General features: G+C 43.1%; 1 protein-coding gene across 3 annotated transcripts in view; it reads left to right on the top strand.

The window, feature by feature from the left end:
• STK32B (serine/threonine kinase 32B) overlaps nt 1-13,164 on the top strand; it is a 342,448-nt gene that overhangs the window by 294,093 nt on the left and 35,191 nt on the right. For 2 of the 3 annotated variants that reach the window (XM_082462561.1, XM_082462562.1), the window contains exon 6: nt 11-100. In XM_082462561.1, coding sequence (XP_082318687.1) covers nt 11-100 — 90 coding nt within the window. Of the gene's footprint in view, nt 1-10; nt 101-2,973; nt 6,993-13,164 lie in introns of those variants that run through there. The other variant, XM_082462563.1, reaches the window with a different exon arrangement.

The raw sequence follows: 13,164 nt of genomic DNA on the forward strand, positions 1-13,164 counted from the left end.
CTATCTCCAGGACATGTTCACATCACAGACTTCAACATAGCGACGGTCGTGAAAGGCACAGAAAAGGCTTCCTCCATGGCGGGGACCAAGCCCTACATGGGTGAGTATTCCAGACCCCTTCAGGCCTCAGCATTCCTCTCCTGCTTCATCTCATCCCTCCCTCACCCACCTCCCATCCCCATCACCAGACCCCAAACCATGACCAGTATGTGCCATGCTCTCTCACACCTTTGGCCCTTACCTAAGCTGTCTCCCCTGCCAGGAAGACCATCTCCTCCTGTGTTTTCTAGAGAACTCCTACTCAGCCAGAAAGGTTGGCTCCAGCTTAGGGAAAAACAAACAAACAAGTAAACAACAAACCCTTCTTCTTTTTCCTTAAAGTCCAGTAGTGTTGCCAGAATACAATTTTGGTGTTGGTCATTTTGGATCTATATTCTTAGGTACACAGTGCTCTTGCAATGTGGTTTCAGGTTGGTTTTTCTTTAGGACTTTCATGGAAATGTCATTTTTTTTATTACACATTCTTTTCCTTTACATTTTCTTTGTTAAGGATGCCTATTATCTGAATGTTGGGTCTTCTTTGTCAGTCTTCAATAGGTGCCATTTTCAAATCTTTCTTATCTCTTTCATCCTATGTTTAAATTTTGTCTCATTTTTTTTCTTTCTCTTTATTTTAAAGCATTCTCTGTTGCATTTATTTGCTTTGTAGTGAAGTATTTATTTCTGAAATAATTTCCCTTTGTTTCTAATTTTTTTCCTGAGTTCTTTTGCCAGATTTCTGAGTATTTAAATTATAATTTATGTGTTCTTTCACATCTTGCATAATTTTTAAATGTCTATATTAGTTATTAATTCTTAATGTCTGTATTAGTTGTCATTTGCTATATGACAAACCATGTCAAAACCTAGTGGCTTAGAACAATAACAATTGTATTATCACAATTCTGCCAGTTGATTTTTTTTTTTAACATCTTTATTGGAGTATAATTGTTTTACAATGGTGTGTCAGCCTCTGCTTTATAACAAAGTGAATCAGTCACACATATACATATGTCCCCATATCTCTTCCCTCTTTCATCTCCCTCCCTCCCACCCTCCCTATCCCACCCCTCTAGGTGGTCACAAAGCACCGAGCTGATCTCCCTGTGCTATGCAGCTGCCTCCCACTAGCTATCTATTTTACGTTTGGTAGTGTATATATGTCCATGCCACTCTCTCACTTTGTCCCAGCTTACCCTTCCCCGTCCCCGTATCCTCAAGTCCATTCTCTAGTAGGTCTGCATCTTTATTCCCGTCTTGCCCCTAGGTTCTTCTGACCATTTTTTTTTCTTTTTTTCTTTTTTTTAGATTCCATATATATGTGATAGCATACAGTATTTGTTCTTCTCTTTCTGACTTACTTCACTCTGTATGACAGTCTCTAGGTCCATCCACCTCACTACAAATAACTCAGTTTCGTTCTTTTTTATCTGCCACTTGACTGAGTGGTTCTTCTACTGGTTTTTGTTGTGGTCACTCATTCAGCTGCTGGGTCAGCCAGGACAGCTGAGATAAATGGGCCCCTCTCTCTGCGTGGTCTTTCCTATCAAGGGGACTAGAGAGAGCTTGCTCACATGGTGGCAGCGGTTTCAAGAAGGAGAACCCAACTCCCACGTGCCTATCAAGCCTCTGCTTGCTTCACATTTCCTGATGTCCAGCTGGACAAAGCAAGTCACATGACGAAGACCAGGGACCACATGGGAGGGGACTGCACTGGGCATGGATACCAGACAGCCTGATTCATTGGGGAACCATTTATGAAACAATCCACCACACTGTCTTTTCTGAGGTGCTTTCCTTGTACAATGTTGTTCTGTTCTTTATTCTCCTTTCTCTTATACTTGACATGGAATTTGACTTTGATACTTTCCTGTTGCTCATTTTCACGTAATATTAGTTTTCCTGAACCTTTATAAGATGGTGTGGCTCAGGGTAGCTTTTCTAACAGACTTGCCTCTTCTGTTGTTTAAGTGACATGTCACATCCCAAGGCAGCTTGCTACCTGGGATTTCCTTGCCCACTTCCATCTGGACCTCCTCTTTCTTTGGTCTGAGGGGCCCCCTTCCTGCTCAGTTTTGATTTCACTCCCAACAGTTTCTCCCTGGGATCTTTCCTAGATGGGAGCTCTGGCTGGATTGATTAGAGCGATTTTGTGTCCCAGACTCTCCAGGTCCTGCAAAACTTACCAAGGGCCCTTTTCACTCACCTGAGATGCGTCTGCACAAGTCCCTCCCAGTTTCAGCTGCTATTCTCAGACTGGGCAGCTCTGCCTCCCAGTCAATGTCTGCTCACTATTTTGGAGTTCCCTGTCCTCTGGTCCATCATAGGCTGTGTTGTTTTTTTCTTTGTTTCCTTCTGTACAGAAATCACTGCCATGGAGGGCTTGTCACTGTTGCTGGTTTGTTCCCACCTGCTTATAGTTTGGGGTCTGGGGGGACAACTTAGCTTTGTAGTAAATATTACCCATGGTTTTTGGTTTAGCGATTTATCTGCTCTGCCATTGCTTATATGTGGATTGCGGAGATTCAGAAACTATGTCAGCGTCTCCCCAGAATGGACTCCTTGTGTCCTTCATCTTTAACTTACTAAATAGATTACATAAATGAAGTTTGGCAATAAATAATGGTAAAAACAATACTTTTTAGCATTTACTATGTATGTGCCAGGCATTCCATCCATAACCTTATTTAATCCTCACAAACATGAAGTAGGTGCAATTATTTATTCCCATTTTAGAGTTGAGGAAATGGGCTGAGAGAGGTCGGGGGACCTACCCAGGTTGACCTTGGTGGTGAGAGCAGACCCAGGTCACTGTGAACACCAGAGGGTATACAGTGAGTGGGTCTGTCCACTTCAGAGAATCCCCTTGGGATGCTGAATACAGACCTTAATAAGGCTTTCACTGTTGACGATCTTTCTGAAATCCCATTCCAGAAGGATCCAGAGCTGGGGCAGTTCTATCCAAGGAGGTGCCTGCTTTAAGATTCAACAGAGATCAGACATGGAGATGGAGAATGGCCGTGAAGGAGGGGATAAGGCTGCCTCCAGGCCTCTGAATCAAGCAGTAGAGGGGATTACAGTGAAGATCACTGTGCGGGGAACACCACAGGAGGAGCAGGTGTGTGGGATGGTGGGAAGGATGAAGTTGAAAGTGAGGTCTGTAGGAACTTCAAGACATTCAGATGTACTCCAAGCATCTGGAGAGTGATGTGGACTCCATCGGTGCATCGGGAGTCACCGGCACGGAGATGCAGCAAAGCCACGGCAGTGACAGGATCCCCCAGGGAGGACACAGGAGAGAAGAACACCGATTCTAAGCCCAGGAGCATTTTGCCAGAAGGGGCAGGTAGAGGCCGGAGGAGTCATCATCTCCAGAGTGAGGATGGAGGAGAGAGGTGACATAAGAGAAGAATCTCCCAATTGGAGCCACCTCTATAATCCTATAAATTAGTTCCCACTGCCTTGAGGCTATTTCCCAAAAGTAAATTGATCTCTAGGAAAGTAGATTCTGGACCACTGGAGAAATTCAAGACAATGTTCTCCCAACCCTGACCTTTCTGCCCCTGCTTTGCCACTGTTCATAGCAGACTTTCCTGGGCTACGTCAGCCTCATGCCCTGACTTCCCACTCATCTCTGAGGCTCTCAGCCTCTGGGAAAGCAGACCAGGGTTGACCCAGCTGGCCACTCACCACAGTGGCCCCACTGTCAAAAAGGAGAAGAAAACCAACATGTATTTTGACCCTACCAGATGTCTGTCATTACATTTAATCCCCAGAAGATCCACATGAGGATTGTACATCTCTTTCATTTTACATATGAGTAACCTGAGGCCCATAGAGGTTAGCCAACCTGCCCAGAGTCACACAGCTGGCAAGTGATGGAGCCAGAATTTGAAGCCATGTCTATTTGGGTCCGAAGTCCATGCTTCTTAAAAAAATTTTTATTGAAATAGAGTCGATTTACAGTCATTGGGTTAGTTTCAGGTGTACAGCAAAGTGATTCATTTTATATATATATGTGTGTATATGTATATGTATATATATGTATAAATATATATATTCTTTTTTTACATTCTCTTCCATTATAGGTTATTACAAGATATTGAGGAGAGTTCCTTGTACTATATAATAGGTCCTTGTTGGTTATCTATTTTATATGTAGTAGCATGTATATTTTAATCCCAAACTCCTAACTTATCCCTTCCCCCCCTCCCCTTTGGTAACCATAGTTTGTTTTCTATGTCTGTGAGTCTACTTCTGCTTTGTGAATAACTTCATTTGTATCATTTTTTTAGATTTCATGTATAAGTGATATCATGTGATACTTGTCTTTCTCTGTCTGGCTTACTTCACTTAGTATGATAATCTCTAGGTCCATCCATGTTGCTGCAAATGGCATTATTTCGTTTGTTTTTATGGCTGAATAGTATTCCATTGTGTATATATACCACATCTTCTTAATTCATTCATCTGTCGATGGGCACTTACATTGCTTCTGAAGTCCATGCTTTTGCCACTGTACCAAGCTGCCTTTTTGACACTGAGTTCTTGTATCAGAAAGCCACGTTTCTCAGACAAGAAAAAAGTGTATTGTCCCAGCTGTACCTAGGATTCAGGGCTTCTAGGGTCCTTCTAATTAAAGGAGCTTCAGTCCTGAATTAGTGAACGAATTGCACAGGAGAGATTTTTATGGGATTTAGAGAGCACAGCTGATTTACCAAATGGATATATTTTCAGAGACTGTAGGGGTTGGCAGTGCCGAGCAGTGGGAGGTTAGTGGGGAAAATGGGGGTGAGAGGGAAACTCTCTCATTCAGGTCACATCCTGCAGTTCCCAGGGCTGTAAATTCCTGCTATCGAGTGGCAGGTTTGTTGATTTCGTTCACTTGAGCTGTTCAGTTCAAAGGCCCAATAACGAGTTCCCAGAATGTTCCAAACGTGGATTCAGGGAACGGGCTGACGAGTAAGCTCCCAGAGGTTGCTCACGAAGGATGATCCCGGAAGAAATATTTGCATAGTACTGAATTTTCATTCATTAAAAGAGCAGATGGAATTCACCAACAGAGAAAAAAAAAAACTCTCTGAAACGTGCCAGATTAGGAGTCAGAAATGTTCCAGCAGCCTCCCGGGGCTTCAGAGTTTATTCACCCGAGGTGAAATGAAGAGCTGAGTGGTCTTTCGGCAAACACAGCGCGTTGCAGAGATGTGAGGCTCAGAGTCAGGCACCGGGGCACAGGGGTGAGTCATGCTGTCCGGGGCCAAAGGGGCGCAACACCTGTGGGGCAGAGAGCTGTGCAGGCCTCGATTTAAGCAGGTCCCTGTCAAGATGGATTCCCCAGAGTGGGACCATCTGAGGAGTTAAAATCTCAGGGTGTGCTCAGAGCTCACCTGCCAGGTGAGGATAAGGAAAGGCCATTTCAGTCCGTGCAAAGGCATAGAGGAGTGATGCAGCGTGGTGGGCTGGGAGACCCTAGAGCTCCCATCTTTTTATAGCTTGTAGAACAAGAGGAGGTGAGAGGGAGAGACGAAGCAGGCCAAAGTACCAGGGTCTTGAATGCCATGATAAGGGCCACAGAACCAGTGGAAAGGCCAATGCTGGAGACTCACGGGATTGGCCTCATGGGTGGCCTTGGAGAAGAAAATAGGCAATCGGGCTTGCCAGAAATGGGTCTCGATGAAGTGTGGGCTTCAGCGTGGGGTAATTAGGGTGTCTTCCACTTAGAGGCTGGGTGAACTTAGGCAAATCCCATTAGCCAACATAATACACTTAAACTGCCCATCATGGTCAAGGTCAAACCACGGGACCCGACAGTGTCCTCATCTGAGAAATGGGATTAATGGTTATGCAGTCTGCCTTAGTAGATTGTTTGTGAGGATTTCATGATGTAACTGTGGAAAGTACATAACCTAAAGTCAAGTGTAGATGCATCAAACTGGTAACTGATATTATTATTGTCGCTGTTGTCATTATTCAGACTATTTAGTATATGTTAAGCCCTGGGAACCCAGAGCCAAATCTGACATTCCCTTGCCTTATGGAGTTTGCAGTCTAATTGGGGAAAGAGACCCCAACCAAATCCTAATTCACGATAGGAGTTGGGTCGGCTGGGGGGGTGGTGGGTGCCCTGGGGGATCATTGGGCCGGTGCCCTCTCGGTACTCACCAGATGTGAGTTCCTTTCCCCAGTGAGCAAACACAGGTGGTTGTGGAGGCACCAAGGCCATGCTTGTACTTTCCTTGTAGAAATGATGGAGGCTAAAGGGAGTAAAGTTTGCTACCCCTGTGCCAGAGAAAGTGACAGAGCCAGCAGGCCCATGAGGCTGCAGGGCCCAATATCTTTCCTGAGAACCTGCCAATCCATCCATTCATCCATCCATCCATCCATCTATCCATCCATCCATCATTCATCCATCCATCCATCTATCCATCCATCCATCATTCATCCATCCAACAGAGATTTATTGAGCACCTTCCACCTGCCAGGCAGTGTTCTATGGGCTGAAAACACATCTGTGAACAAATAGGCAATATTCCTGCCCTCATCGATTTGGCTGTTTGTGAGGGAGACAATCACTTTGCAAATCATCAGACTGATAAATATATAGTTCGAGATGCTTATTTTTGAGGAACAACTTTCATGCAGTAAAATGCACTCTTTTAGTGTGATCCAGTAAATTAATCCACCATAATGAAGACAGAGAAACAGTTCCATCACCTCCAAGGTTCCCTCATCCCAGTTCCTGGCAACCAGTGATCAGTTTTCTATCCCTATAGTTTTGACTGTTCCAGAAAGTCACAAAAACAGAGTCATATTTCTACAAACTTTTGAATCTGGCTTTTTTACTTAGAATAATGCATTTGAGGTTTTGCCATGTTGTGTGGATCAGTAGCTTTCCTTTTGATTTCTGAGTAGAAATCCTTTGGATGAATATACACATTTGGTTTATCCATTCACCAGTTTACGGCATTCCAGTTTTACAAAATTATAAATAAACTATTTGCATACAGGTTTGTATATAAACTTAAGTTTCTACTTCTCTAGAATAATTACATAGAAGTGGGATTGTTGGGTCATATGTAAATGTACATTTAACTTTTTAAGAAACTGACAAACTGTTGAATATAGTTTCATTTGCTTATTTGCCATCCACATACCTTCTCTGTGAAGTATCTGTTCAAATCATTGCCCATTAATTTATTGGGTCATCTGTTTTTTATTATTAAGTTCTGACAATTCTTTATATATTCTGGTTATAAGTCTTTTACCAGATATATTTGCAAATATTTTCACCAGTCAGTGGCTTGTCTTTCTGTTACCTTAATAACATCTTTTTAAAAGCAGATGTTTTAAATTCAAATGAAGTCCAATTTTTTATTTTTCATTTATTGATCATGTACGGGGTGTCATTCTAAACATCTTTTCCTCCCTCACAAAGATTTTCTGCTTGTTTTCTTGTAGAATTTTTATACTTTGGGGTTTTGCATCTAGAACTATAGTCCATTTTGAGTTCACTTTTGAATATGTTGTGAATTTTCATTGATTTACAAGGGCTGTCAAATTGTTCCATCCAGCATTTGTTGAAAAGGCAATTCTTTCTCTATTGCACTGGCTTTGCAACTTCATCAAAACTCAATTGACCATAAATGTATGGGTCTGTTTCTGGATTCTATTCTGTTCCATTGATCTATTTGTTTATGCTTTGACTAATCTCATACTTTTCCTTTCGCTTCATAATAATACTCGGATCAGGTAGTGAGAGTCCTTCAGCTTTTTTCTTCTTTTCAAAATTATTTTGGCTTTTCTATCCTTTGCCTTTTCATGTAAGGAAAGGGCTTTGTGCCCAGTATTTGTCATGAGTACCCAGTGAGGGTATGTAGAGAGGAGTCGGTGAGTAGTGCAAATTCCTCTTTTATCTGGACAAACAATAGTTCTATTCTCTCACTTAAGTTCTTACACAACCTTCAGCAATTCAGTTAAATTAAGCATCTTAATTTAAGTCTCCTTACTCTCTTCTATGGCAGCCCTATTTTCTTCCCATGTTCTTCCCAAGGTAAGCCAGTCTTCACATCCCAAATCTTCTTGAAGGCACCCGTCTTTCCTTAAATTTCAGACTAGTTGAGTTCAAGAAAAGTTATGGTTTCATAGATGATCGAGCTTTTTCTCACTGTTAGGCTGGGAGTGACACTCTTTCCAACTCCTACATTTTAAACAGAGTAGAATTGTTTGAGGTCTTTGTAAGGATTATGGTGGAAAAAGAGAGATGCTGATGGGATAGATGATTAGATTGGAGGGGTCAGGATAACTTTGCTGAGGAAGTGACTTTTCAGCTGGGTTCTAAAGGATGAATAGGTGTTGTTCAGCACAACAGGTGGAAAAGCACTGCAGGAGATGGCAACTTTTTGCCTAGACCCTGAGGCAAAAAGGAGCTTGTCACATCGAAAGAACTATAAAGAAACTAGATTGGCCTGAACGAAGTAGGCAAGGAGAGTGAGCCTGGAGACATGGCAGGGCCAGATCATGTGGTACCTGTGTACCCACCAAAGCTTTTGACAGTGGGAAATTTTAATGAACATTATGGGCCTTAGATAAACAGGGATCTTGGAATCCTTTAAGAGAGTAACACTATCTAAATGAACTTTTCCATCAGCCTAACATGCTATTTAGATGTTTATCCCCCATGTCACATATTAACTGTGTAAAATGCACTTGATTCTAACCCTGTGCTTTCAGTTAGCACTTTCCATCATTCTCTCTGAAAACTTTCCAAGGGTCTTTTTTTTTTTAAATCTACTAATTTAATCTGACACATTTAACATGAAGTAGTTTTCTGGTACTGGTGCATCATTAACTTCTGTATCTCATCAGAGCTTCTCAGCCAATTAAACTTTCCCTGCCATTCCTTTTCTCATGCAGACAGGTGAGGTCCTACTGGTCCACACCTGAGCAGCGTCTTACACACCTTAATGAAATCATTCTTCTGTTACTATTAATGCTACTAGCATCACCAGATAGAAAGAAATTATCAGACTGATGCAACAGATTCATTTCATCTCAGATTAATGTCTGAGTTCATTTGCCAAGATAAAAAGCCAAAGAAGCATGAATTGCCCCCAAGGGATCCAGACAGAGGCCAGGCACCCTGCTCATCTCTGCTTTCCACAGCTTTCCCACACACTCTAATCAAAGAATGATGATGGAGCTCTTGAATTATTTGGGGAACATGTACAACATGTACATTTGTGAGTTGAGCTTTCATTTATGTGTGCATTTCATTTCCCATTCAATAATGAATTGATATAATAATAACTAGCTCACATCTATTTGGAACTTGCTCTGTGTCAGTCCTTGTTCTAAATGACTCACATATAGCTTTGTGCTAATCCCTGAGGTTTTGACCCTGACTTAGTCATACCCCTATTCAAAGAGCTCACAGTCCAGTGAGACCGGTGGACATGTATATCCTTAATTACAGTATGGCATGATCAGTGCTGCAAGGCAGGAACTGACAAGGGTTTGGTGAGAATCCAGAACACTGATGTACTTGGCCAAGAGAGGGGAAAAGAAGGGAACTGAGAAACAGGAAGGGACTTGAATAACACTCCACAGAAGGTGTAAAATTTGGTCTGGGTTTTGAAGTATGAATAGGAGTTCATGCATATAAAAAATAAGGTAAAGATTACCAGGCAAGTCATAGAAGATTAAACATAAAGTGTATCCTATTCTTTAAAGTTGGCACAATGGGTATAATAAAGATAGTGGCCAAAATATGAGGAAGTTGGAACCTATTTTTAGGAATTTTTCATGCTAAGGAGTTCGACCATTATTCTACAGTAAATAGAAAAATTTGGAAAGATTTTAATTAAGTGATTTGAACATGTGAATGATAATACAATGACAACAATGTTAGATTGCATTTATTGAGCACTTACTTTGTGCTCAATAAATACATACAGAACTTCATTTTCTCTTCTCAGTAACTTGATGTAGCAGACATCGTTATTCCTTTTTACAGATGAGGAAAACCAAGGTACAAATAAGAGGTTAGGCATTTTGCCTGAGGCCACTGTGGCAGTAAGCCTGGGAGCTGGGGTTCAGGTTCAGGTTGAATAATCACTACACTCATACCTTCTGTCTCTCCGTTCCATTGATTCTACTGACTTAGAAAGGTGTTTGAGGAGTAAGTGTAGTGGGATTAAAGGGCCCCAGGCTGGGGTAGGGGAGGAGCTGTCATGAGTCCAAGCAGAAGTGAAAAAGGACCAGAGAAGAGAGGAAGATTCTGGAAGGGAAAAATGATGAGTCTTGAGAATTAATCACATGATCCAAAACATAGGCTGGACGAGGGGCAGGGTCCATGAGACTCCCACGTTTCTGACTTGCACAACTGAGCAGCCCATCGACAGAGACTGAGAACCCACGAGAAGGGGCAGTTGGAGAGGGAGAGTTTGGCTTGGACAGATTGAATATGCCGTGCCTGTGGGGCTTCTCGGTGGAGGTGTCCAGATCTGGCACATCCTGCCAGACGGGATGTGTGAGCCACAGAAAGGCTCAGTGGACAGGAGAACTGGGCTCTGGTCCCAGCTGGGCTGGAAGCCATGGAACTCCTCCAACAGGCTTCGGCTTCCTCACCTACAAAATGTAGGGGAGGAAGGAAATTACCTTGAAGGTCCCCTCTAGGCTGAAATGCGGTAATTCTATGTTCCCATTCCAGAAGGACGCAATTACCTGTAGAAACCGATCCTGGAAGCCAGTCAGCTTGTAAGCTAGACATTGAATAGCATTGTCACGCTCCACTGCAGCAATCAAAGCCTTCAGGAATATTCGTAGAGCTAAAGCAGCAGACCAATAATTATAACTTAGGAGATTTCTGTGGTTTTTCTCCATATTTTTAGCCTAATGAGGAAGTAAACTCTGTGTGGTGAGGATAGGGGGCAAAGCCCACCACATGCATATTTACATGGCCTCGGGGTGATCTCTTTCAGACGACACCCCATGTTCTTGCTTTTCTGGAAGGCCAATTCTCTGATGTCCCTTGGAATCCAGACTCACTTTCCATTTAAAACCTGCACGGACAGAATTGCTCAGCTACTGGTAGAAGTGGTTAGTGGGAAGTGGGGCTGATCTGTCCACGCCACTGGGCCGTGCCGGGGAAGCGGCTTCCGTGGAGCCCGATTTCCCCCGCAGTGTATTCATTTGTGGGCTCAGAACTATCCATGGAGCGTGCAACATGCATGCACACCGTGAAGGATCCTGGGGATGTAGCGGGGAAGGAAACAGGTGTTGCTGGGGAATGTGATTCAACAGCCACTTTTATTAATGTGCACGTTAATGGCGAACCACATGTTTTTTTCTTCTTTTGGACTATGTTGAAACCTTAATTTCCTAAATTTAGAATACCCAGACCTTCGTAAATACTCTTGATTTTCGTTCCAATTGAATTCACAGATTTAATGCATTGACCATGGAGAGATTTTGGCGTATAAAACATATAAAGTATATATTGTGTGTGTATATGTATATCTGTTTTATGATACATTATTTTCAGCATATACATAAAGATGGTGTAAGGTCTGGAGTTTGAAGGAGACAGGGCAAGATCTGGACGTCATTCTGGATGACCCCAGAGAATGGGGGAGGCCTGGGTTCAAATGAGGCTCAGAGCCACGGTAGCTGTGTCACCTCTCCAAGCCTTGCTTCCTCAGATGGAGATCATGATCGTACTCGCCTCTCAAGTTCCTTCTGAGGATAAAATGAGATAATGCATGTGAAACTGTAGAAAGTGTTCCATAAATGTTAGCTTTCCTGAGGAGTAAGTAATGTATGTAAAGAAACTTGAAGAGCTTCTAGCACATGGTAGATGCTCAACAAATGGCCACATTAGTAATGCAGCTCTTGGTGTTGTAAAGAAAACCACTGCTCATGATAATAATGGAACAGCTGCATTGAGCGCCCCTTGAAAGTGGTAAGAGCAGCCTTCCCGTCCACGATCTTCCACTTGCTGTCTCCACGGCCCTGAACTTGCCCCTTTACCTCTCTGTGCGTCTGTTTCTTCATCTGGGGCTTAGGGTGCTTTGAGCATGGGTGGGGGTAATTATGAAGGAATCTTTGTACCCTAGAAAGCTCTGCATGACTGTTTTGTGCATGATGATGATGGTTACAGTGGGCATTTTCTATGGCTCAAAATAGATTCAAGGTTGGCCCTTACCCCACCAGGGCATTGCAAGAAGTTTTAGTTGTTTTTCTTTCTGGAAGACCTTGGGGAATTTCATTCATCCATCACCCCTGCAGGCGTACCCAGACCTTGGGCCCTGGACATCCTTTCTGGGCGAGACCATAGCCAACTTCAGCTATCTGCTTGGTTTGTCGTTTGCTGTCCTGGGCTCCCCCTTCAGGGTTCCTTCATCACTCACTCTGCTCCAGGGAACCCCCAGTCCTAGCCTTGCCAGCATCAGCCCAGAACATCCTGGTCTTTCCTCAGTGAGACTCAGCTGCAGCTAGCCAAATTCCACGTCATTGTGAAGATTAAATGAGTTAATACCTGCTAAACCCTTAAAACAAAGTTTGGTGCATGATAGATGCTCCAGAAAGATGAGCTATTTTTATTAGCAGTGTGTCAAGAGCTTAGAACGGGGCCTGGCACATAGCGCGGGCTGTCCTAGTGTTTGCTTTTTTTTTATACGATCATTCATTTATTTGGTCAGTCAACAAACCTTGCCCACGTGTCTTCTTCATGCCAGGCAAGACTTGGGGAGCCAGGGAGAGCATGACCGTCCCTGCCCTCAGGGAGCTTAAAGTCTAGCAAGAAGCAGACAAATAAGCAAAAATGCAGCCGGAATGTAAAAAATCAAGAGATGCCTGGGGAAGGTGGGGATAAAAAGGAAGCTCTAATCTAGTCTGGAGGGAGGGGAATGATAAGAAAATAATAATAGCAGAGGTGTATTTTGAGGAATACATGACACATGTAAAGAAGCCTGCAGAATGGTACGTATTCGGTTCCTAGAAGTGGTAACTCTGAAGCTGCACCCTTTGTGAGAGAACCTGGTGGATTAGGGGAGAGAAAAAGAGACCGATAGACAGACAGGGTGTTCTAGGAAAAGCAAGCAGCGTGTACAGCTGGAGCCCAAGCTG

The sequence above is a fragment of the Balaenoptera physalus genome, assembly GCF_965194825.1.
Source record: "Balaenoptera physalus genome assembly, chromosome: 5".
NCBI classification, from domain to species: Eukaryota; Metazoa; Chordata; class Mammalia; order Artiodactyla; family Balaenopteridae; genus Balaenoptera; species Balaenoptera physalus.